This window comes from Sus scrofa, chromosome 12 (genome assembly GCF_000003025.6).
Source record: "Sus scrofa isolate TJ Tabasco breed Duroc chromosome 12, Sscrofa11.1, whole genome shotgun sequence".
Classification (NCBI taxonomy): domain Eukaryota; kingdom Metazoa; phylum Chordata; class Mammalia; order Artiodactyla; family Suidae; genus Sus; species Sus scrofa.
This window is the reverse complement of record NC_010454.4, coordinates 11,346,119-11,371,991: the sequence shown is the minus strand read 5'-3', so window position 1 is coordinate 11,371,991 and position 25,873 is coordinate 11,346,119. Positions and strand designations below refer to the sequence as shown.

General features: G+C 44.6%; 3 protein-coding genes across 16 annotated transcripts in view; all 3 read right to left on the bottom strand.

The window, feature by feature from the left end:
• LOC100520512 (ATP-binding cassette sub-family A member 8) overlaps positions 1 to 5,258 on the bottom strand; it is an 80,564-nt gene extending 75,306 nt beyond the window's left edge. For 4 of the 13 annotated variants that reach the window (XM_021068096.1, XM_021068093.1, XM_021068100.1 and 1 more), the window contains exons 1-4: positions 4,870 to 5,256; positions 3,076 to 3,187; positions 1,892 to 2,103; positions 140 to 533 (exon numbers count right to left, since the gene is read on the bottom strand). The gene's annotated coding sequence lies outside the window, so the exon portion shown is untranslated. Of the gene's footprint in view, positions 1 to 139; positions 534 to 1,891; positions 2,104 to 3,075; positions 3,757 to 4,869 lie in introns of all 13 variants that reach the window. The other 9 variants (XR_002337431.1, XM_021068089.1, XM_021068095.1 and 6 more) reach the window with 6 other exon arrangements.
• The window catches only part of ABCA6 (ATP binding cassette subfamily A member 6), a 144,094-nt gene continuing 121,051 nt past the window's right edge, over positions 2,831 to 25,873 (bottom strand). The window contains exon 36 of the mRNA XM_021068088.1: positions 2,831 to 3,052. Coding sequence (XP_020923747.1) covers positions 2,846 to 3,052 — 207 coding nt within the window. The 3' untranslated portion in view covers positions 2,831 to 2,845. The remainder of the gene's footprint in view (positions 3,053 to 25,873) is intronic.
• LOC100520216 (ATP-binding cassette sub-family A member 9) overlaps positions 12,463 to 25,873 on the bottom strand; it is a 64,801-nt gene continuing 51,390 nt past the window's right edge. For both annotated transcript variants that reach the window (XM_021068115.1, XM_013980819.2), the window contains 11 exons: positions 25,546 to 25,666; positions 24,616 to 24,733; positions 23,834 to 23,925; positions 21,566 to 21,726; positions 20,138 to 20,213; positions 19,973 to 20,067; positions 18,296 to 18,415; positions 17,947 to 18,087; positions 16,948 to 17,027; positions 13,562 to 13,617; positions 12,463 to 13,441 (listed from right to left, as the gene is read on the bottom strand). In XM_021068115.1, the coding sequence (XP_020923774.1) occupies positions 13,346 to 13,441; positions 13,562 to 13,617; positions 16,948 to 17,027; positions 17,947 to 18,087; positions 18,296 to 18,415; positions 19,973 to 20,067; positions 20,138 to 20,213; positions 21,566 to 21,726; positions 23,834 to 23,925; positions 24,616 to 24,733; positions 25,546 to 25,666 (1,156 nt within the window). In that variant the 3' untranslated portion in view covers positions 12,463 to 13,345. The remainder of the gene's footprint in view (positions 13,442 to 13,561; positions 13,618 to 16,947; positions 17,028 to 17,946; positions 18,088 to 18,295; positions 18,416 to 19,972; positions 20,068 to 20,137; positions 20,214 to 21,565; positions 21,727 to 23,833; positions 23,926 to 24,615; positions 24,734 to 25,545; positions 25,667 to 25,873) is intronic.

Sequence of the window (25,873 nt, the reverse complement as noted above, 5' to 3'; positions counted from 1 at the left end):
TATCTACCAGCTTGATGTGTTAGTGAAGAGAATTATCTCTCAGCTATCTAATGTCTATGTACCATCTATCTGTCTGTCTAACTATCTATCATCTATCTATCATTATTTACTATTATCTATTTAGCCAGCTCTTACCTACCTGGCTTTCTATCATGTCCGTCCATCCATCCATCCATCCATCCATATCTGTATCTCCATCCATCACCTATCTACCTTGGCTACGACTGGGTGATGGTCTCAGCCCGTGCCATCACTGATTGACTTCAGCACAAGCTCTCCATCTGGCACGAAGACTTACATCAGCACTTCTGGGTAATGTCGTAACATGAGTTCCACGACAGTTTGTGCCAAATGATTGATATCATCATTACACACTGCCAAAATAATTCTCTTACAAAACAGCAGAGGTTTAAAGAGAATCATAGGGTATCTGAGCGTTAAGGCGCTTCCTGCGGGAGCTTCCACTTCACCGAAGGATCAAGATCTGCATCAAAACCATCCACGTCCTGCCCCTTGGAGAGCTCCAGGAAGACCTGAAAGGGGAAAGGAATAAAGAGAGAGGGGTCGCCATGCAGCTCCAAGTGGATAAGATGTGTTATTAACCTATGATGTTCACTTGCTGATATCTAATTCTTAAAATACGACCTTCCTGTTCCAGGGTGGACTGCAAGAGGCTGCGCTCCTCCAGGTCAAAGGATGACATTATTTTAAGGGTTCATACATTTTTACATCCAGAGGTCTAAAAAACTGACATAAAGTGCAAGTACAAATATGAAAGTATCTTAAATGAATAAGATAATAAACAGTTATGGACTGAGCTTGTCATAGGGTTAAAACACACCCCTGCGTTTGCTTACGTTTGAGAAAATTAAAAGTGCTTCCGTATGCATAGTTCATGACATCTGAACCCAAGAGGAAGGGAAACATGCTTAAAAGGGTCCTTCCCTGCATGGGAGCCAGCATTTTGGCACCCTCAGTACGGCAGCAGAAAGCTGGAGGAGGAAGAGACGTGTGAAAAAGGAAGCATGAGATTTTAGAGTAAGGTGTCTGTAGTTTCCCAGGGAGCAGATATCCTCCTGGGTCTCTTTCCAGAAACCACAGCAGCTGCACACCCTTCTTCTTGGCCAAAGCAGATTGAGGAGGGCAGTTAGAGTCTAAAGAGGGGTCCAGCAGACTGAAAATACACCAGCAGCAGCACCCTCGAGTCAGCACAGTGCCAATTTGGGGAGGGTAACAAATGACCATATGACCCACACAGTTGGGGGGCTCTGTTTAATCAAAAAATGGAAAGAAGACATGTCCCTGTGACCGGGAATGCTGTCTGTGGGACTGAGAAGAGCCTTCTGGAAGCAGGAGACCTGAGTCTTCCTTAGGGCAGGTGAGAAGCAAGCCAAGATGCCACGGAGCAGTGAGAAGGAAAATCCCGCAGAGAGGGAGTTCTGACCCACGGGCTTCAAGGGCTAGAGGAGGAAGGAAAACAGACAGACGGAAAACATAAGGCTGCCCCGGAGCGAATCCTGGAGGAAGCTAGTTGTAAAGTGCAACCAACCAAAGGAGGATGTGCCACTCGTGTGGGTGAGTGGCCTGGGAACAGTGTAAACTTTATGGTATAAACAATGCAATAACATCAAGTACAAAGAGATGCATCTTATAGTTAATGCATGTAACGTGCATGGCTCTACATTCTAAAAGAAAGTCATTTCCCTTGAATACAGATACGTATATATTCATATTTATCATATATATATATGAGTATATAACTGAGTTTTGTCTTACTTTGTACTAACATGTATGTGAAACAAATGAAAAAAAAAAAAAAAAAAGACTCTCAAAGCAAGAGAAAAAACCCACCCCAGTCTCAATGTATGCACATACGAACACAGGGCCTCACCTCCACGGTTTCACGCTCTTGGACCGCAGCTGCAGGTCGTAACACTGACCATGTGATGTCCCAATTCAGGGGATTACAGTCATGGATTATTTACATATTTGCAATTATCTGCCTCCCAGAGTCTCATTTCAAAAATATATTTCCTCTACATCTTTAATCCGAAGAGAGTTTGGGCTGAATGTTGCCTTTTGTAGACCATGAGAGAAGAAGACCTGAGAGATACAAGTGAGGCTGGTCTCTGGGGCTGTCAGATTACACGTCCAGGAGCCCCACAGGGTCCTTGCTCAGTTTCATTAGCTTCCCAGACACCATGTGCCCTGCAGTCACACAGAGCTTCCGTCTCCACCATGTAATGAGGGGTCCATAGGCACTCCTCTCAGAGTTCCCATCGCGGCGCAGCAGAAACGAATCCAAGTAGGAACCATGAGGCTTCAGGGTTCGATCCCTGGCCTCACTCAGTGGGTTAAGGATCCAGCGTTGCCGTGAGCTGTGGTGTAGGTGGCAGACGCGGCTCGGATCTGGCGTTGCTGTAGCTGTGGCGTAGGCCAGCAGCTGTAGCTCCAATTGGACTCCTAGGCTGGGAACCTCCACATGCTGCGGGTGCAGCCCTAAAAAGCAAAAAAAAAAAAAAAAAGAATTTCTTACAAGAGGACAGAAGGGAGGCAAACACAGAAACCACGATTGTCAGGACTAGCCCAGAAGAAAAGGAGTGCATAGCAAATGTACAGTTGACAGCATCCATAAACCTTGAGCTGTACAGGTTTGGTGAACTAGGTCTGCAAGCTAAGCATTGGAGCCGTGTGGGTCTGGCACTGTCAGCAGACATTTGCACACCTACAAGGTCAACAAGCAGCTGAAATACTACATGGATGTGGAGCTCTGAATGCTCCCCCCACCAGTGAAAACTGGATATAAAAATATGAGATAAAGTGTTATTTTATGAAATATTAGTTTCTAATGATAGGGACAGTGTTTGCTACATTTAAAAATTGTTTTAAGGGACAGTTCTGGTTTAACAGGAAAAAAAACACAGATTTCCCAAAAGGTTTCCGTCTGCAAGGGCTGTGACCAAGCGGTGCCCCCTGGGGTCCATCCCTGGGTGGACGGCTCGTCCAGAAGCACCACCGACGGGTTTCCCAGGACGCTCAGCACAAAGCACAGCTGGAACCGCGTCTGTCACCCACCTGTGGGTGCGCAGAGGAGTCCCGAGCCCCACCCCTTCCTTCTTTTTTCCCCTCAGATAAGGTGTTCTCGGGAAGCTTCAGCTGGTCCTGCAGCTTGAGTGCATCCACCAACCTGAAGGAGATAAAGGAACGTTACAGGCTTCTGGACAGAAGGGAAGTTGATGGGAGAAACAGCCTCAGAGGACAAGCCTGGGGACTGGAACTCAGAAATGAGATGCTAAAAAACAAACAAAACAAAACAAAGCAAAACAAACGCTGGACCATCTTAAATTGGTCTGATCTTCCCCCAAAGATAACTTTTCCTTTTAAAGCAATGCAAGCACATTATTAAGATATACACATAAATTTTAGCCTTTTTGATTAATTTTATCAATGATTTTTTTTTCTTTCTATGTTTAACATGCAGAGAGCAACAATAACTCTTTGAAATCCAAGAAACCAGTTTCTAGTTGCAAATCTATCCGGTGTGGTCTGGGTCTTCACTGAGATCCCCTGCCCTGAGCTTCCCGGATGCCCCCTCTGCGCCCTGCCCAGCCCCCTTAGGTAGAGAACAGGTGTGGCTTCTCTGCGGGTCGGAGGCCGCTTTCCTCGGCCCTTTCAGGTGCTCCTCCACCATCACCTTGGGCCACAGCATTACAGGAAGGCCAGGGGGGCCCCTCCGCTGCTCCCTTTTAGTAGCACCTGCAGAGAAACGTTCATTCTCAGAGCCTGCAGCCTCTGAATATTTCCACAACATCCTTCTCTTTGTAGTAGGCTCGGTAATAACCTAGCAAAGGGGAAAGCATTCATTCTGAGCAGGAATACCCCAAATCAGGTTTATACAAAGATAGGACATCTACTGTGTTGAAAAATGAAATATCCCAGACTTGTTAGATCTTGCCTTTGTGGTTGAGGTCTTGTGATCAAACTTCTTCATCTTTGTCAGAATAAAGCACCTTAATTGTTCAGCACGTGGCTTCATTCACACCGCGTTATTATTTTTTTATTCCTCCTATGTCACAGACATTGCATAAAGAGATTTTCCAGAGGGAGCAGCAAGGTAACTAGAGTCCCTAGCCTCATGGAACTTAACCTACATTTGCTAACTGTTTAATTTTCTTAATCTTATCGTTATCTTTTCCTTTGTTGTATGGAAGTTTTAATGTTGCTATAATGAAACACCATAATTTTTGCTCTATGATTGTGTGTGTGTGTGTGTGTCCTGGTTTTGGGGGGCCTTGCCCTGCAGCACGCCGAAGTTCCCGGGCCAGGGATTGAACCCAGGCCACAGCAGTGACAACACCAAATCCTTAACTGATGGCCCACCAGGGAACTCCGTGGGTGTATCCTGTTTTAGAATCACTTTCCTTTCGGGACGTCAAAATACACTCTCCTATATTTTCCTCTATGACTCCTAAAGTATGTGTCACATTATGTCTTCAGCTCACCTACAGTTCCTTTTCGTATAAGGCACAAAGCAGTGATCTAAATTTTTCCTTAACATTTGTCAAGCTAATTGTCACAACACCATTTACGTAATAGCTCTTTTCTCATGGATTCTTTCTCGGGGGCTTCATTCTCATTTTCTGGCTTTCTGTTCTTACTACTGGTTTCTTTGCATATCCCTTCCATACTGACTTAATTACAGAGCTTCATAAGACTTGGTAAATGATTCCTTTATCCTTTCCTTTAAGAATTATCCTGGCTCCTCTGCAACTTTACCCTCTGTGGTTGACATTATGAGCTCATCACTTAACGGTATTTCTTCAGTGTTTATAGGTTTCTTTCCCCCCATTTACTTTCCTAAGCACTTACCTACAGTCCATTTCCCAGTGTCTCTGCAGTCAGGTATGGCCATGAAACCAAGACCTTGCCAGGAAATGTCGGCGGGAGTTTGTCCCTCTTCGTCTCCCTCACCTCTTCTTTCCTTCTCCCGCTCCTCCTTCCCACTGCCACCAAATGTTTGTTCTCTGCATCTGTGACTCTTTCTGTTTGTTCATTTGTCTTGTTTTTGAGATTCCAGATATAAGTGAAATTATACAGTATTTGTCTTTCTCTAACTTATTTCACTGAGCATAAGTGTCTCCAGGCCCATTCATATTGTTACCAATGGCAAGATTTCATTGCTTTTTTAAGGCTGGGTAAGATTCCATTGGATATGTGTACCACATCTTCTTTATCCATTCGGCTCATCTACGGATGGATACTTAGGTTGCTTCCATGTCTTGACTCTTGCAAATAATTCTTCAGTGAACATAGGGGTGCATATGTCTTTTCCAATTAATGTTTTTGTCTTCTTCAGATAAATACCCGTCCGGGAAAGGTGGATCAAAACCACAATGAGATATCATCTCTCTACTGTCAGAATGGCTGGTATCCAAAAGACAACGAACAGCAAGTGTTTGCGAGAATGTGGAGAAAAGGGAATCCTTATGCCTGGTGGGAGGGAAAGTAAACTGGTGCAGCCACTGTGGAAAACAGTACAGAGATGCCGCCTCTTCCAAATCTTTGCATCTTAGAAACATTTTGATAAGAAACATCTTAGAAACATTTCAGCAGTGAAATGTCATTCCTTCAGTGTTTAATCCTTACATTTTGGACATTGCTTCATAGCTATAATTTATTCTATCAAAGCCTGACATTTTTTTACTCTCATCTTGGCTGCTAAGAAAGAAACGTCAGCATACCTTAACTCTCCGTGGAATTCCCAATCCCTGTCATCCTGGTTATTACTGTATAAAATTTCAGTTCCACCTTCTCTGTTTGTAACACACACGAGCAGACATTTTACTACAGTCATAAGCTGCCTAGATGCATGAGCGGATGGTACTGGTTACCGTGGGAAGGCCGCATATACGGATGGGATGGGAAGAACTTCCCTCTGAAACTGAGATGCGGATGGGCTTTAGCTGGTAAAAACTCAGGTTCTGCTGACCTGTCTTCTTTAGCTTCCTGTCATTGATGATCTAGGAGAATAAAGACGGTGTGAATTAGAAAATGAGTGATTAGGAGTTAGCAGAAACAAGTCTGACTAGTATACATGAGGACTCAAGTTTGATCCCTAGCCTCATTCAGTGGTTAAGGAGCCGGCGTTGCCAAGAGCTATGGTATAGGCCACAGATGCGGCTTGGATCCCACGTTGCTGTGGCTGTGGTGTAGGCCGGTGGCTACAGCTCTGATTCGACCCTTAGCTCGGGAACTTCCATATGCTGAGGGTGTGGCCCTAAAAAGACAAAAAAAAAAAAAAAAAAAAAAAGAAAGAAAAAAAAGAAGAAGAAAGAAAAAAAAATAATAATGTGAGTGATTATTTTAGAGGTATCCTGAAAAGTGGATGTGCTCAGGTGGGAGAAACTGGAGATGGGGAGAAACAGCATTTAATATTTTGGAGGCTCGTTTACTAGCAGGACTGGGGGTGGTGATGTAGGAGAGTATGAGCCAGACCAGGGTAAAGAGCCTCCTAAATAATCTTCCCTGGTGAGGAGTGTCTGTTGCCATAGACACCAACCTCAGCCACTGTATGTCAGGCACTTAGGCAGAACTGCCCAAGGCATGGCTGGTTTCTGGCCAGTGAATACAGTTAAAAAAAAAAAAAAAAAGTGAGTGCATGCTTTTATAACTATTCAACATTTCTGTGACCCTACAGTACACTTTTTTTTATTTTTTAAAAAATATTGGTCTGCAGATTAGAAATGAAATAGCCCCTTACCATGAACAGTTTGAGAGATATTACTGGATAATGTACTGGCAGAGTAAGATTTTTTTCCAGAAGTTGACAGCCTGCTGGGCTGTGGTGGAGCTTGTTGACACAGAGACTTAGATGTTATTGTGACAGGGGTGCAGGTGGAGCTGTGTGGATGCCCTCGGCATTTGGCAGGACTGTCACTCTGTCCCTAAGAGAGCAACAGCAGTAATTTCCAAGAATATGATACAAGTGCTACTTCTGCCTTTTACTGTTTGCCGCTATGCATGTGCGGATGCCTGTATGGTTTGTGTGTAGGTAAAGGGATGGGAGGCAGGTGGGATTGGGAGGGAGATAACAGCAGCAGTGAACCCCCGGGGAGTTTAAGCCCTCAGTAATCAGAAGCAGACCAGATATACAGCAGCAGACCAGCTCCCTCCTCTGGCAGCAGCAGCAAATCACAGCCTTAGCACGTCCTACCTGTGGCAAAAGGAGTGTTTGCTGAGCTTGGCGGGGGTGGAGGTTCTTATACCTTTTTGGGTGTATTGGTCAGGGTTCTCCACGGAAACAGACCCAATGGTGGGGGGGGGGGGAAGAGTGAAAGAGAATTTGAGGAATTGGCTTACATGATTGTGAGGCTGACAATTTCTGAATCTGTAGAGCAGGTTGGCCAACTGGAAATTCAGGGAGGAGCTGATGATGCAGACTTGAGTGAATTCTCAGGGCAACGGCTGGAAATGCAGGCAGTAGTTCTATGTACATTCTTAAAGAGAATTCCTTATTCTTTGGGAAACCTCAGTCTATATTTTCAAGGTCTTGACTGAATGAAGCCCGTCCTTGTAGAAAGCGTGTCTGTTTTACTTAAAGTCCAATGATTTCAACGTTAATCACCTCTAAAAATTACCTTCTCAACATCGAGATGGGTGTTTGACCAAACAACTGGGCACCACAGCCTAGCCAAGTGGACTCATAAGATGAGCCATCGCAACAAGATGATTCACACGCACTTTCGTTGCAGCAGTGAATGTTTGTTCTGGTCACCAATTCCAAAGTGCATGTGGGGAAGGGTTTTCCTCACCCCAAACCAAACAAGCAACACTCTGGACGCCAGCTGGATGTCCCGCAATTTAACTCATTTCTGACACTGTCTACCCAGAGATGGAGCGAGATACCACAGGTTAAGGGTTCAGTCCCACAAGATCGCCAACCAGACCCTTCGGAGGCCAGTCTCAAGCCCAGAAGCCCTGTGCTTCTGACCAACTGGCTATGAATTAGAGGTTCCCACAACCCCTTCTTCCTTGAGTTTGATCAGTTTGCTAGAGCAGCTCACAGAACTCAGAGAAACATTTTACTTATTAGATCACCAGTTTATTATAAGAGGATATAATCCAGGAACAGCCAGATGGAAAAGATCCATAGCACAAGGTATGTGAGAAAGGGCTCAGAGCTTTTATGTCCCCACCAGGAACACCAGGCTTCCCAAATATCCCTGTGTTCATCAACCTGGAAGCTCTCTGAACCCCATCTTTGGGGTTTTATGGACACTTCCTAACAGGATCATGACTGATGAAATCATTGACCACTAGCAACTGGTTAAGCCTCCAGCCCCCTCTCCCATCCCTGGAGGTCAAGGAGTGGTGCTAACAATTCCATCCCTTTAATCACTTGATTGGTTTTCTTGATAACAAACCCCACAATCCTGTGGTTCTGTCCAAAGTTCATTAACATAACAAAGACACCAATACAGCTTTTCATCACTTAGGGAACTCCAAGGATTTTAAAAGCTCCATGCCAGAAAGGGGGTAAAAGCCAAGGACATATTTCTGATTATAAATCACAGTATCACAGAAACCCAAAATATCTCTCAGGGGACACTTCATTGCATAGTCGAGTATCATATCTTCCCATAGCTTCAATCAAAAATCCCATACCAATATGATTTTCTGGGTCTACTCCAAAAGCCGTGGGAACTTAGTTGTTCACAAATGATCTTCACTGCATACGAAAATAATTTCTCAGTCTGAATTAGCAAAGAAAAAGTTATTTTAGAGGGAACATTAGTTTTGAGGAAAGAATGCCAAGGGCATAGAAGCGGATCAGGACTTTTAAGCACAAACAGCAGCTCAGCATATGGAAACTCCCAGGCTAGGGGTTGAATCAGAGCTGTAGCTGCCAGCCTACACCACAGACCCAGCAACCCAGACTCAAGCTGTGCCTGCAACCTACACCACAGCTCATAGCAATGCCAGATCCCTGAGCCACTGAGCAAGGCCAAGGATTGAACCCGCATTCTCATGGATACTAGTCAGATTCATTTCTGATGCACGACAATGGGAACTCCCTGTTTGGCATTTGAAGGGATCTTCCCTTCCCAACTCCACTGGCCAAGAATGATCCACACAGTGTCATGGAATATTGCAGGGAGCTAAGAAGAGGTACCCTGTCGGAAGGCTTCTTCTTATTCATGGAGCAGGATGACACTCGGGTCTGTGCTGTTTCCTGGAGACAAAGCTCAGGTAAGAGGTGCAGGAGCCAATTGCAACAGGAGGCACATTAACCAAGACAGCCTCAGAGGAAGAACTTCCACGTGGCTGCTTAATGAGGCTGAGAGGCAAGTCTAGACAGAAGCAGACTGAATAAAGAGGTTGGAAAGCCCATGTGGTGACAGTTGGAGGGAAGAAGCTAGGTCCAAGAAAAGAAGCAACAGGTCAGGGTGTCCAGGATCCCCCCAGATTTCTCCCAGGTGTGTGGATGCTTTTAAAAGGATTGTGCAGGGCTTCGGGGGAGGGTCAGCTGGCCAAAAGATTCCTGCCATGGAATCAACCATAGTCCAGCATAGCTTAGAGAACTGAGTCTGACTCCAAACCCTTAGATTTTCTATTGTAAATCAGTCTTGCTTATAAACAAGTTCAGTATAGTCATTTTGACAATATTGATTCTTCCAATCCAAGAGCACCGTATATCTTTCCATCTGTTTGTGTCCTCTTTGATTTTTTTCGTCAGCATCTTATAGTCTTCAGAGTATAGGTCTTTTGTCTCTCTAGGTAGGTTTATTACTAGGTATTTTCTTCTTTTCGATGTGATGGTAAATGGGATGGTTTCTCTGATTTCTCTTTCTGATCTTTCATTGTTAGTATATAGAAATGTATCTGATCTCTGTATTAATTTTGTAGCCTACAACTTTGCCAAATTCACTGATGAGTTCTAACAGTTTTCAGGTGTTGTCTGTAGAGTTTTCTAAGCAATGAGGTACCACCTCACACCAGTCAGAATAGCCATTATTAACAAGTCAACAAATGCTGGAGAGGGTATGCAGAAAAGGGGACCCTTCTTCAGTGTTGGTGGGAATGTAAATTGGTACAACCACTATGGAGAACAGTATATTTACGTTCCTCAGAAAACTCAATATAGAACTACCATATGATCCAGCAATCCCACTCCTGGGCATATATCTGGACAAAACTTTCATTGAAAAAAATACATGCACCCCTCTGTTCATCACAGCACACTGCTACTCATAATAGTCAAGACATGGAAATAACCAAAATGTCCATTGACAGATGAATGGATTAAGAAGATGTGGTACACATATACAATGGAATACTACTCAGCCATAAAAAAGATAAACTAATGCCATTTGCAGCAACATGGATGGAATTAGAGATTCTCAGACTAAGTGAAATAAGCCAGAAAGAAAAAGACAAACACCACATGATATCACTTATTTGTGGAATCTAAAATATGGCACAGATGATCTTATCTACAAAACAGAAACAGATCACGGCCAAGGAGAGCAGACTTGCAGTTCCCACGGGGGAGGAGGGCAGGAGTGGGATAGGCAGTTTTTGGATACAAATTGTTATATTTAGAATGGATGGGCAATAGGAACTGTATGTGATTGGGTCACTTTGCTGTACAACAGAAGTTGAAGAAACGCTGTAAATCAACTATACTTAAATTAAAAAAATAAAAATATAAGTCTGAGTGTGAGGCAGAGACAATGAAAACATTTTTCTAAATGTTATTGATGAAAAATTCTTGAGGTTAGAGTAATTATATCCAAAATGCCTACAAACCATCAGGCAATAAAATCATTTATAGGGAGTTCCTGTCATAGTTCAGTGGTAATGAACCCAGTTAGTATCCATGAGATGCGGGTTCCATTCCTGACCTTGCTCAGTAGCAGGTTAAGGATCCGGCATTGCCGTGAGCTATAGAGCAGGTCGCAGATGCAGCTCGGATCCTGTGTTGCTGTGGCTGTGGAGTAGGCCAGCAGGTGCAGCTCCTATTCAACCTGTAGCCTAGGAAACTCCATGTGCCACAAGTGTGGCCCTGAAAAGGAAAAAAAAGAAAAAAAAAAAGCTGGAAGAAAGTGAAAAGCTTAGTCAGAGAAACTTCTACTCAGAAGTTCTGGACCTTCTGAGTGACATGTTGACTTGGGTCATCTAGTCAGGTTCTGAGCATTCTGAAAAGCAAATTCCTGAATCTTCTCTGCTCCCAAACCACCTCTTCCATTCCTATTTCCTTTATCTTAGGAAACAGCACCATCTTCTAGCTGCTCAAGAAAAAATACAGGAAGTCTCCTGAACTATTCTTTCCTCCATCTCTCAACACTCGCTTCACACCTAATCCATCAGCAAGTCTTATCTGTCACCTTTAGTTCCCAAGCATATTCCACTCCATTCACTGTCTCCATATCCCACTGGCACCACCGCCCTACTCCAACCATCCATCATTTCTCATCATTGCAACAGCCTCTAAATGAACCCTCCCCCGACACTGACCCCTGCACCAAACCCACTGTTGATATCACAATCTCTTCTCCAGTCTGAGGTCAGCGTTATCCTTTTAAAAGTGTGTATCTGAGATGTAACACGGCCTCTTCACACCCTCCAGACTTCCCGTTGCACTTGGTTTAAATCCACATCCACGTCCTCATCTCACCAGGTCCCTCCCTATGGCTCCCACATCATCTCTAAAGACTCAAACCCGTTCCTGACTTGAGGCCACCGTAGGTGCGCTTCTCTTGGCCTGTCCCTCTCTCCCCTGTTTTCAATACCACTGCCTTCTTCTTGTCATTGAATCCTCAGTTTAATTGTCATCCACCAAAGAGTCTTTTCGAATAAACCTCCCCAGAGTTTCCCCTCCACCTCTTCTGTTATCTGATCACATTATTTTATTTTTTGCATAGCATTTACCTCTGTGTCAAGGTTTCTCTACCTCAACACTATTGACACTTGGGGCTAAATAATTCTTTGGTGAAGGAAGGAGCAGTGATGGAAGTGAAATAAAGGAAGGGCTCACTGGAAATGAGAAAGTTTAAATTATAGAAATGTATTTTCTCATGGTTCTGGAGGCTAAAAGCCCGTGATCAGGGTGCCAGAAAATCTGGTCGCTGGCGAGGCCTCTCCTGGTTAACAGACAGCCACCTGCTCACTGAGCCCTCCCGTGATCTTTTCCCTGTGAGTGTGCAGGTAGGTGAGGTGTCTTTTCCTCTCATTAAAAACACAAGCCGCTATCAGATTAAGGCCTCACCCTTATGACATCATTTAGCCTTAATTATCTCCTTAAAGGCCCCAACTCCAAACACAGCCACACTGGAGACTGGAGGCGAGGGCTTCAGTATATGAATTGGTGAGCAACATAATTCACTGTATACCAGCTAACAAGAACAGCAGCAACAACAGCAATAAAAACTCACCCAAATAAGAATGTACAAGAATAGTGCATTGATTTTAAACTGTTTATAGGATCACCAGATGGATAGGTCATAACATATACAGATATGGGAAAGTAATATCTATGACATTTTAGTGCTTTGCGTAAGAGTAGACCCTTATATTGTAAGAAAACATAAAATAAAACTATGCTTCAAAATTGTAAGATATATATTTTTAAACTTTTGTCCACTGATGAAATTCTCACTAGAGTTATTTTGACAGGTTTCAAAGTTTCCATATGGTCATGATAGACAAAATATGAACTCTGCAACTAAAGTCTGAAAAAATGACAGAAAAGGAAAATCAGTAAACTAAGAACAGGTGAAAAAGAAGTGAATTACAAAAAAGCAATACTGTGCTGCTGTGCAATCATTTGACTGCCCTTCCCTACAACCAACAGTCAGCACTGTCTCTCTACATACTTACCTACTCAAAAAGAACAACTATTATCATCACTATTATTACTATTATTGGCCATGCCTGTGACTTGCATAAGATCCCAGGCCAAGGACTGAACCCCTGCCACAGCAGGGGCCTGAGCTGCTGCAGTGACAGCGCCAGATCCTTAACCCATTGCGCCACAAGGAAACTCTGCCAAGAAAATATTTAACATTTTAAAGTTCAGAGCAAGAAAATTAATCTCTGTATCATCCTCAGAAATAGAAACAATTCTGTAATAAATGCATTTAGTTTGCTGCTGTATGAAACATGGGGTTTGGTTGCTGTTACGAAGGCTGCATTGTGTCATCGCTCTCACTGACCTTAGTCCCATCATGCATAATAGTATAGGACAAAAACAAAGACGAGAATTTCAAAGGCATTGGGAAACTATATCTGAGATAAGGTATATTAAGATTGCAAAATATTCTCTTAAAAATAGGGTACTTGGGCTCTAAGGGTCTCCAGGCAGGAGCTTCCACTTCACTGAGAGATCAGCTTCCCCATCAAAATCATCCAGCTCCTGCTCCTTGGAGAGCTCCAAAAAAACCTGCAACAGGGGAAAAAAATAAAGAGGGTGCTGTCATGCTGCCTCCTGAGTGCAATGCAGTATGCACACGTTGTACATTTGTAGCCCAAGGATGCTATAAAATCCCTGAAATGGACCCACCTGCTCCAGGGTGGACTGCGAGAGGCTGTACTCCTCCAGGTCGAAGCTCTGCTTAACTGCATGAGGACAGCCATGTATTAGGAGTGCATGTGTTTTTTCTTTCATTCATAGAGTTTTACCAAGTCATGTACAAAAAGCATGTACAAAAAGATCTTCAATATAAAAGATAAGGTAATCAACATTCTTGGATTAAATATGGGAATGCAAATTCATCATATGGTTCTGTAACGGGATGGAAATACGCTCCCATTGTCATAGAGCTTGGCCGGAGGCTCCACAAGCTGGAAAATGTTGTAAGAGGTTCCAGACCCCCAGGCAGGTTAAGCTACGGGATGGACAACTCCCGTGTGCCCCTCTCCAGCCGCCCTCCCTCTCCTCTACCCTGCTCTCTGCTCCAGACTTCGGAGGCTCCTTCTGGTGAGTCCCACCCGTGGAGAGCTGAGCAGGAGGGACAGAGGACAGAAGAGATGATGACTTTTATTCCTTCTCTTCTTCCCTGACACCAAGTGCGTCCCTTGATTCAAGGTCACGACTCCCCTCAACGTGACAAAGGCGACATGACTCTACTCCCGCGTTCTAGTCACTCCCTCCTCTCTTAGTCCCCTTGGACCTGGGGATGGGCGACACTTCTGCCATTTCCAGCCTTGGGTAACTGCACTGTTCCATGCACCTTGCCAAAGAATCCCTTCATAAACAAAACTTACTGGAATTATCCTGTTTTTGAGTTTACAATCTGTTACCCACGTGGACTGTGACTGAGCCCCCAAACGTGCAAATGCATAAGAGGGAAGGGCAATGAATGGGAAGGTGAGACTGGAAAGCAAAGATTTCCTCTGGACACATATCAGAGGGCTGTGACACCTCCTTTCTCCTCTCCAGGGACGGAGGATGTGGTCGGATTGGCCTATAATTTGGGGACATGGGCACTTGTGTCTGGAAACATGCGAAGCAGAAGCATGGTAGCTGGCTGACTGCCCTGCACTTCCAGAACTTGGAGAAGTGAAGTGAAGGTGTGTATTTCTCCTGGACTTCAAAGGGGAGGTTCCCCAGAGTACCTCCTGGAAGGATACAAAGATCCTAAGAAGGGGGCCTGGGGCTGCCAGGTGTTCACAAGAGGCCAAAACAAGGAGGCAGCACCTGCTCCAGGAAGCCGTGGACAGAGATTACAGATGGGAGGGGAGAGGAGTCTTCAAGGGGCTCACGAAAGCATCCCACGAAAGAAGGGCCAGCGATTGTTCAGACTGTTCACCTTTACACGGGAGGCCCTGACACCCTACTGCAGCTCAAATGGTCAAGTCAAGCTTTGCTGCTCTGTTCGCACTTCTCTCCTTAGGCTCCACCAGCACATCAGCTTATGAGTAGAGGGGGGAAGAGGGTAAGAAGAGAAAGAAAACTGAACATCCTACCCTCTTAGTTTCAGGTCTTCAAATCTGAGGCAAGTCTGACCTGGAGGGGGCAGGCGAGGCCCGCGCTTGGCTGGAGTGTGCGTTACCCAACAGTGCTCCGATGGTGCAGAGGGACAGGTCTAAGTATCAAGACCACGAAAGCGTGCCAGGCATGTGCGTTTTGCCTGCATGACCCCGGGCCCAGCTTACCCTGGGTTCTAGCTCATTCGATACGTGTATTGAAGCTGAGAATATACTTGTGTGTAAACTAACATTTGGAGGAAAAATTGCCAGCCTACGTTTCCATAATGTGCACTCTGTGTAATTGGCACACAACGGGGCAGAAAACTGTCAGAAAAAGTTGTTTCTTCTCCCTAAATGAGAACATCAGTTTTAGTAAGTTAGGCACAGCCGGAGGAGTGAGAGGTGGGAGGGAACACTCTGAAAGCAGGAACATTGGAAGGCTCTTAAGAACAAGGCTCCATTGTATTCTAGGGAGGCAGCCTTCCTGGACCGGCTCCCTCTCTGCTCTGAGCACAGTATAAAACCCTTCTGTTGAGCGCAGTCGGCTGTGGGAACCCTCCCCAGTGGAAGGATGCAAAATCAGTCATTCGGCCACTTGGGCAGTGTGGAGAACGGCCCCATGAGGGGTGGCGTGAAGGTGGCCAGCAGAGTGAGAAAGTGGCTAGAAACCCTCCCTGGGATGGCCACAACCTTGTCTCCAGGAGAAGAATCTCTTTAAGAACTCGGGTGCCGGGACTTCTCATGACAGGTCACAAGCAGGAAAGTCAAGACCACGAAGAGGGGAGGGTGTTCGCTTGTTACCAGGTTTCATACACGGGTGTGACGGGCAAACCCGAGTCCACATAGACCCACGCAGTGAGTAAAGATCGAAAGCCCAGAGTCTAGAGCAGAGTTATGCCCTAGCCCAGCTCCACAGAGAGGAAACGTCTTACCAACATCTAAAAGAGCATAAAAGGGAGTTCCCCCGTGAATCAGCAGGTTAAGGACCCAGTGTGGTCGATTCCCGGCCAAGGAACTTCTGCATGCCATGGGCACAGCCAAAAAATAAAATCAAGTAAAATCAAATAAAAAAATAAATAAAATAAAATAAAAAGTAGGAAAGGCAGAGTTCTGGACACCTTAGCCCCAAATGCCCATGGTCTCTGCCTTCTAGAGTCTCATTCAGTTAGGGTGGGGTTTTCAATCTTGGCACCACTGACGTTTTGGTCGGATCTTCCTTTGTTATGGGGTGGGGGCTGACCTCAGCACCCCCAGCCTCTAGAAGACCTGCTAAATACCAGTTGTACCTCCAACCCCACCCCGAGTCATGACAGCCAAAAGTGCAGACCTCATTTTATTGTGCTCTGCTCTACTCTGCCGCTTTTTTTTTTCATTAACAAACTGAAGGTTTGTGGCAAGCCTGCATCCACCAAGAGTACTGGTGCCACTTTCCCCACAACACTTGCTTACTTTGCGTTTGTGTCATATTTTGTTAATTCTCAAGCTATTTAAAAATTTTTGTTATTATAATATTTGTGGTGATAACCTGTGATCTAAGCTTTCCGATGTTACTGTTGCAAAAAGATTATGACTCACTGAAGGCTTAGATGAAAGCCTATCTTTTTCAGCAATAAAATATTTTACATTACGGTATGTACATTTTTTATACATGCTATTGCACGCTTAATAGATGACGGTGTAGAGTAAACATCACTTTTTTATGTACTAGGAAGCCAAAAAATCCCTGTGACTCACTTTATTGTGATACTTGCTACACTGGGTTGGTCTAGAACTGAACCCCCAATATCTCTGGAGTCTGCCTCTACTGTACCCCCAACATTGCCAAATCACCTCTGCCTGCGAACCACTGGATTAAACATCTTAATATTTATTTATGGTATAATGTCATCATTGTATGTTCACTACTTATCATGCTGGTTTTATGCAAGATTTGGAAGTATGTTTCCCAGGGTCCCTCCTCCCAAGGCGCACTCTTACCTGTCTCTAATTTGAAGAAAGCCTGTGATAAAGGTCGCACATCCTCAACTGGCAACTTGTAGACCATCAGGGAGGAGAACCTGCGAGGAGAAGACAGAGAGGCTGAACTCGAGTTGCAAAAGCACAGTCACCATGGATGCAGATCTAAAAAGGTCCATGTGCACGCAACTCGGCAGCGCTCGAGGCAGCCATGGTGTGAAGGTTCTCTGATCAACGCAAGAGGTCAACTGATGGGAGCAGAACCACTGCAAGGGTCTTGGGAAAAAGGCTCCGTTTCACTCCAGGCAGGAACGGGAGAAGAAAGGGAAGAAACTGACAGCATCGACACCTCAAGGAGGGAAGAAGCAGGACTGCATCTCATCTCCCTTTCCTAGTGAGAACAGCACTCAAGGAAAAAGAGCCAGGTTCACCTTCTGGCTCCAGCACTAGTCACTGGGCATCCTCTCACCTCCCTAGCGTCAAGTGCCGTTACTGATACTGATAAAAATGTGAAGAGACGCCGTTCACTGAGCTTTGACTGACGCCTGGTCCTGGGCACAGGCTTTATGCAGGTGATCTCATTTAATGGGGATGGGTTTAGCCTCTAGAAAGAACTGCCGAGATGACTTAGGTACCTGCCTGTGTTAGGATCTGGCCCATTAAAGAGCCACCAGAGATGCTCATTTCCTTCAAGAACAGTTTCCGAATCAGACTTTGTTCTCTTATCTCCCCCCAGTGGTACCCCTTGGATGTGTCTTTGGAGATGTGCCTTTCTGTAGTCATTAGAATACTCAAAAATACCATAAAGATTTTCTTAAAAAGAATGAGAAGATGCAGCTTTTCTCTTTTTACGATTTTTATTTTTTTCCATTATAGCTGATTTACCGTGTTTCGTCAACGTCTACCGTACAGCAAAGTGACCCAGTCATAGATATATATACATATTCTGTTCTTTCTCATTTGCCGTAACAGAAAAACAAAACAAAGACCAAGAGGAAACAAAACAATTCCTGTGTTTACCTTTCCTGCCGAGCCGCCTGGGGGAACATCCGCAGAATTTCGCGGTGGAGAGCCTCCACTTGGGCCAGGGTCTTCACCTTCATCTCCAGCAGGTAATCTTTGCCAAATTTGCTCTTCAGATGTTGGATGGAACCGATACACCTGGAGGCAAGAGGAGGGTGAAGCCAAGCAAGAAAAGGGAGAGAGAAATCCCTTGCTGCTATCTGGGGGCTTCTGGAGCCAGGGCAGGGCGGCGGGGAGCCAGGGCAGCCAACCGCCCCAGGTCCTCACAGAGATACATGTGGGCGGGGAGACGGCCTTTGCGCTGAGCACACCTGGGGACCAGGTGTGGGCTTGGACGGGCACCCACCTCAGCCTTCCGGACACCATGATGGCCACGCGGTCACACACGGCCTCGGCCTCGGCCATGTAGTGCGTGGTCAGGAGGGCGCCCCTCTCCGTGTTTTTGAAGGTGGCCCGGATCGCCTGCCTAAAGTGAGGTTGAGGGAAAGTGTGAATTTGTGGAAATGCTCCAGGCAATGAGAAAATCAATGTTTAAATGTTCCTCCGGCACATACGAAACAAATAGTGAATTCAGATTAGATAAAGAAAGGGGCTTTGGAGGGACCAGAGGCGCAGGAATATCCAAACTATTTGAGTGTTTCATTCAGACCACGGCTTGAGCTGAACATAGAGAATGATATCGGGTACAAGGTTGTTTAGAAAGACGCTGGGGAATTCCTGTCATGGCACAGTGGTTAACGAATCCGACTAGGAACCATGAGGTTGCGGGTTCAATCCCTGCCCTTGCTCAGTGGGTTAACGATCCGGCGTTGCAGTGAGCTGTGGTGTAGGTTGCAGATACAGCTCAGATCCCGCGTTGCTGTGGCTCTGGCGTAGGCTGGTGGCTGCAGCTCTGATTCGACCCCTAGCCTGGGAACCTCCTAGAAAAGGCAAAAAGACAAAAAAAAAAAAAAAAAAGAAAGATGCTGGATTTTCAGAATACTTATGAGAAGGCAGTGGGAAGAAAGAGAATGAGAAGAACTTATTTAAAAGCATGACAATAATGATATTTTCCCTAAAGTACAAAATGACAGATTTCAGAATGTTCTTAAAGTAAAGAATAAATTAAAGAATACACTGAGTATAACCTATAAAAATTTTTGAATCACTATGTTGTATACCTGCAACTAGTACAATATTGTAAATCGACTATACTTCCATAAAAAATTTTTTAAAAATAAAATGAACATTTTTTATGGCAAAAAACCACAATATACTGGAATTTATTTTTCCCTCCATAAGAATTTGTGTATCAGGTGACACTGCAAAAATTTTAAACTTAATAATAGATTGATTTGATTGAACATAAAAATGAGCCTTGCATACCTGGGAGATCTAAGATGAAACTGAAATTCTTTTTTTTTTTTTGTCTTTTTGCCTTTTCTAGGGCCGCTCCTGTGGCATATGGAGGTTCCCAGGCTAGGGGTCCAATCAGAGCTGTAGCTGCTGGCCTAAACCAGAGCCACAGCAATGCCGGATCCAAGCCACATCTGCGACCTATACCACAGCTCATGGCAACGCCGGATCCTTAACCCACTGAGCAAGGCCAGGGATGGAACCCACAACCTCATGGTTCCTAGTCGTATTTGTTAACCACTGAGCCAGTACAGGAACTCTGAAACTGAAATTCTTAGAGTGAGTCTTGAACTGTTAGAATTATCTTTTGCTTTTTCTCCCCCATAGTGCTTTTTCTTTCACTAATCAGATATAAATGTGAATATCTTTCACTATATAAAAAATAATTTAAAAAATTTTTGTTGTTGCATTAAGGACATTCCTAGGATTAAATTTCAGACTTGCCAATGATGACTGTGAAGCAGCTGCTCAGGTGTATTTATAAATTGAGTCAAAGGAGGGAAAACACCTTTCAGCACAAAAAAATTCACTGAATCTCACCATGGGATCTGTTACAAACAACAATTTTGAAGGTCAGTTGTTACAGGACTAATCGATTCCCTCAGGGCTACTCCTGACATCCCCTCACCACATCTGCTGCTGCCCCTCAGGGTCCATCCCCGTGGACGGCTCGTCCAGAAGCACCACCGACGGGTTTCCCAGGATGCTCAGCGTGAAGCACAGCTGGAACAAGAGGAACTGTGTCTGGCACTGACCTGTGGGGGCGCAGAGGAGCCCCAAGCCCCGCCCCTACCTTCCTCTTTATTCCCTCGGACAAGGCCTTTGTGGGGAGCTTCAGCTGGTCCTGCAGCTTGAGTGCATCCACCAACCTGCAGGAAACAGAGTGAATTAATCCACATTATCTCGGCTCCAGGGAAATGGGTGTGGGATAATGGGCAAACCAGAAAAACATTACAGCAGAGACATTTTTAAGAGCTTGCCCAGTGACCATAACATTGAAACTACCTAGGATACTTTATGAACTTTTCATGGCAGCGAAACACATATTTTCAATGACTTCTTTCCGTACTGACATTAATCCTTAACCAAACAGTGTAGTTTCCTTTAAAAACTAAAAGCAGAGGGAGTTTCTGGCACAGCACAGCAGAAACAAATCTGACTAGGAAATATGAGGTTGCAGGTTCAATCCCTCACCTCGCTTAGTGGGTTAAGGATCTCACATTGCCGTGAGCTGTGGTGTAGGTCGCAGATGCAGCTTGGGCCCTGGCGTAGGGTGGCAGCTGTAGCTCCAACTGGATCCCTAGCCTGGGAACCTCCATATGCCGAGGGTGCAGCCCTAAAAAGACAGAATAAAAATAAAATAAAATTAAATAAAAACAGAGCTGCCATATGACCTAGCATTCCCACTTCTGGGCATGTACCCAGAAAAGAGGAAAACTCCAGTTTGAAAAGATACATGCACGCCTGTGTTCATAGCAGGATTATTTACAATAGCCAAGGCATGGAAACAACCCAAGTACCCATCAAGAGACAACTGGCTTAAGAAGATGTGATATACTGGTACATGGAATATTACTCAACCATAATAAGAATGACATATTGCCATTTGCAACGACATGGATGGACCTAGAGAATATTACACTTAGTGAAGTAAGCCAGATAAAGACAAATATTTTATGCTGTCACATACTTGGAATCTGAAAAAAATAATACAAATGAATCTACCCACAAAACAGAAACAGACTCGGACGTAAAAAACAAACGTATGGTTTCCAAAGGGGAAAGTGGTGGTGGGGGGACAAATTAGGAGTATGGGATTAACAGATATAAACTACCATACCTAAAACAGATAAGCAACGAGGATTTACTGTGTAACACAGGGAACGACATTCAATATCTGGTAATAACCTAGAATGGAAAATAGTCTGAAAATACACATGTGTACATACACTGAATTTATGTGCAGTACATAAACGGAATCATTTTGCTGTACACCTGAAACTAACACTGTATGACAAACCAACTATAGGTCAGAAAAAAAAAAAAAAATCCGTAGCCTTTTCCTCTCCAGGCTTAAATGAGAAAAAACACTGCGTCGGGGTCTAGAGGATGAAATCTTCTCCCCCAAGAGTGGAGTTATCAGCTAGACTCTCCCGTCCTTATTATGTATGACGGGATCGCGTCCCCCTCAGGTAAGAACAGGTGCGACTCCTCCACGTACCGCTCGATGGCCGCGGCGGCGTCCGCTTTCCTCAGCCCCTTCACGGCGGCGAACACCTCCAGATGCTCCTTCACCGTCAGGCTGGGCCACAGCGCGTCCTCCTGGGGACAGTACCCCAGGAAGCCCAGGGGGTCCCCTCCGCTGCTCCCTTTCAGGAGCACCTGCAGAGAAAACGTTCATTCTCACATTCTGCCCAAAACTGGGTGGAAAACTCAAATTCCAAGCCAGAGCCCCCAGGTGGCTTCATCCTCCATTAGAGTTTAGACTTTACTCCCAAGTCCATCACCACCAGGGAGTTCAAGGTTGCTCATTTGGATGTCCAGTGCTGGACTTCATTTACTGATCCAGACATTCAGAGGAAGAGACAATGTGGTGAAGGTTCTGGTGTTCCCCATATTAAAACAGTACAGGATCTATTTTGACAAGTTTATTAGGAGGATTAAATCAGGCAGTTCTTCACCACCTGGGGCTCTCCTGGGGCATGTCTGGCCATGTCAGGGGACATTTTTGGTTGTCACCACTGGGATGCTACTGGGATCTCGTGGGTTGAGGCCACGAGTGCTTCTAAACAGCCTGCAATGCCCAGGACAGCCCCTCACAATAAAAATAACCTGGTCCAAAATGTCATCGGTGTGAAGCCTGAGAAATCCGGAACTCCAGTCTGACACATAGGAAGCAGTCCACACATGAAGGCGTTTATTATTTGTATGAGCCAGATACTGTGCGATATAATCATAATAACAGGTAACATGTGTGCCCGTGCTTACATTTTATATGTTTTGAATTGCTTTAGCCTTAGAAAAACCCTAGATGGCTGAGGCGTTCGTTTGGTCATCCCTGTTTCATATATGAATGGACATGTGCACAGATGTAGGAAACGGCAGGAGGTCACACATGGTAACTCTGGGAGCTGAAACTGGGATCGCCCTTCCACATCCGAGCCCTTGACCTTGCTGCTACATCATCTCTCTCCAGGACAAAGGAGGAGAGACCTTGCTAACCTTGCCTCACAGAGCTTTCAATCTAGAGAAAGAAAATAAACAATAAACACAGACATGAAGGAATGACAGCTCCAGCTTAATGCTTTCAAGGCAATCAGGATGCTGAAAAGGAGGAGACAACTTAGCACCTAGTGTAACGAGGGAAAGGCCTTTTGGGGACATAAATTTTAAGGTGATGAGAAGGAGATAACCAAACACCTAAAGAACCAAAGGAAGAGCTCTCCAGCCACCAGAAAAACAAACCTGAAGATCTTACAATGGGAAAACAACCAGAGGCCAGTGGGAGCTGATGTGAGCAGGGGGTGTGAGCAGGGGCCATGGTGTGAAAAATGCTCCCAGCTCTTACAGGGCCTTTTGCAGCTACAGTAAAGATGCTGGATCACTTCTAACTGAAGGGTTATAAGCAGGATAATGACATGACCTCATTTGCCTTTTTTAAGGACCACTCTGGCTGCATGTGAGGTGAGAGCAGAAATGGGAAGCTAATGCAGGAAACCTCTGTGCAGCCTCTCCTCTTTGCAAACACTCTCTCTGGCCTTGACCTTCTGTCAAATGTCAGTAGCATCTCCCCTTCAAAGCTAAAGCACTTCGGTCCTCTGTCTGTTATTTTACACAACTTGGCCTAGACACACCACCACGTGGTCTTCATATACGATTCTAGCTTTTGCTTTGGAATTTGGGTAATGTTTCTTTAACCTATGATCTCTATTTTCTGAACAAGTCCTGGATCTTGAATCATTCGATTCAACTAGTCCTCAAGACACATAAGTCAAAAAACAAAACAAAACAAACAAAAACAAAACCCAAAGATCTTTGACCGTGAATAAAGCTCATGTTTGGCTTTATTTACCAAAATATGTCTTGTTGATGCCTCTATTTTTCATTCAATAAAAGACATAGTATACTTAACATGTAGCCCCTTTTAGCACTTAACTATTTGTGGAATTAAGGGGAGAAATTTTTAATTAATCCTCTCATTCAATGCATAAATTATATTGATAAATAAGAAGGGACCATCTCGGCATTCCTTGTGGCACAGCCAGTTAAGGATCTGGTGTTGTCACTACAGCGGCTCTGGTTGCTGCTGTGATGCGACCCTGGAAACTTCCAGGATTGTGTTCAATTCCTGGCCTGGGAACTTCCACATGCTGCAGGTGTGGCCGAAAGAAAGAAAGAAAGAAAGGGCCATCTATGTAACTTTAAGGCTGTCCTTATAAGATGTTTGTTCCAGGCAGCATTAATAACCACAGTTCTGTGTTTTACTGACCTGCCCCGCAGTTGGCTTTGTGTCTCCAGTTATCATCTTAATAGTTGTACTTTTACCTGCTCCATTGTGTCCTAAGAGCCCTATGACTTCACCTGAAAGAAACAGGTATGGTCACAGAATTATAACCACAAATTATTACAAGATAGAATAAATACTATTTCAGGGTTTGCCATGTGTCAAACTCGTCAAATTCACTCTAGACTTCATTTATGCTTCACACATACAACACGCGAGGGTCATCACTAACTTCATTTTGCAGGCAAGGCAACTAAGTCACAAAGAGGATAAATGACTTGCCCACGGTTATCCAACCAATAAGAGGATGAGCTGCAGTTTGAAACTAATGTTGCTTTGTTGCAGGGAACCAACACTCCCCAACATGGGCTCTTTGTTAGAATGCAGAGTGTGCACTGCTGCTGTTATGTACCCCCAGCGAGTTCCCGTCTGGGGGTGGGGGGTACCCCCTGTTGTGAAATTGATTATATGGCTTTAAAATCCATCTTTCCTAACAGAAAGACTGCCTCCTTTTTTTGGTCATTGTTCTTATTATTACTCTTTTCTGTTTGTTTGAACAGAACAGACATACTGTCTTCCTATGCAAAGAAAGACATTAGAATTAACTGAAACTTTTCAATAGGGTGGATCAGCCTTAGCCTGCTCATGAGGGGCTGCCATTCCTGTTGATCAGTAGATGGCCCCAGATTCAGATGGTATTAGCGCCTTCAAAAGACCTCATCTTCAGGGGGCAGGATGGCTCTGCTAACAGAACTACTGCTTCCAACCTTTTTTAACACAGAAAGAGATATTTCTTGTGGCTACTTTCTTCTTCCTCCTGGCAAAGCAGTTTCTCTTTTTGCCTGCATATTCCTTCCGTAGACAGCTGGCGATAATAACTGGTTTCTGTAACGACAAGGAAATACCCATGGGGCTTCATTCTCACCTTGAAATGAGCAAGTGCCCCAGACTCCCTAGGACCAGATTTTTCTCTGTTCAGTACCATGAATCAAACCAACCATTCCCCTAGAAACCTGTTTCCAAGCAAACCCGCCCAACCGCTCTTCCTGTATGGAAAGCACATCTGTACTGTTCCATGTCCTCTGTGCTTGTTCTTCCTGAGAGAGCCGGAAGAGAGACAGCCACCCACCAAGATATCTGTGGAGACACACACACTTGCACAACACACTCACACACATACAACACGCGAGGCTCATCACTAACGTCATGTTGCAGGCAAGGCAACTAAGTCACAAAGAGGATAAATGACTTGCCCAAGGTCATCCAACCAATAAGAGGATGAGCTGCACACAAATGCACTCATACACAGACACACACGATACACAGACACACGCATGCACACAAATGTGCACACCTCTCCGATGAAGCCTCTGTGAACTGCTTGCAGCAAGCTCTACTCAGTTTATAAAACTCACAAAGTCTTACTCAGATCTTGTAATAATTAGTTTTACTTGCAAAACCTATGACTCTGAAAAATAAATGAACAACTCTTGGATATGTGTGTGTGGGGGGGTGTATGTGTGGTGTTTTTCCTTAGTTCTCTTCTCTTTGGGGGCATATTTAGAGAAGCCAAATAATGCGCTATAGGGGTAACGACGACGGAAGAAACTTTAGTGTTTTTGAAAAAGTAAGACTACAAAGTGGTTCACTTTCTCTGACAGCTACAGTTATGTGAGACACATTTTTAGCAGTTCTACCTCATCAGAATCTGGGACTGTCACAGCATTTGCTGTTTTTATTCTTTCCATCTGGACATCTTCATCCTCTCCGTCGGGTTTTTCTGGGTTTGGAAAAACACTGCTGCCTCTTGGTGAAATTCTAAAATCAAAACATTACCATCAGGTTTCCAGTTGTAAAACCTGGAGCAAAAATAATAAATTTCGTATATACGGCTCTCAGTTTTTTGAGTGGATTGAGGGACTGTGAGCAGAAGCTATTCTCCACCTTTCTCCTCTACAGCGTTTGCCTTTCAAACAGGCTAGTTTCCATCCGTGATTCAAATGATGCTGCTTTTATATCATCCTG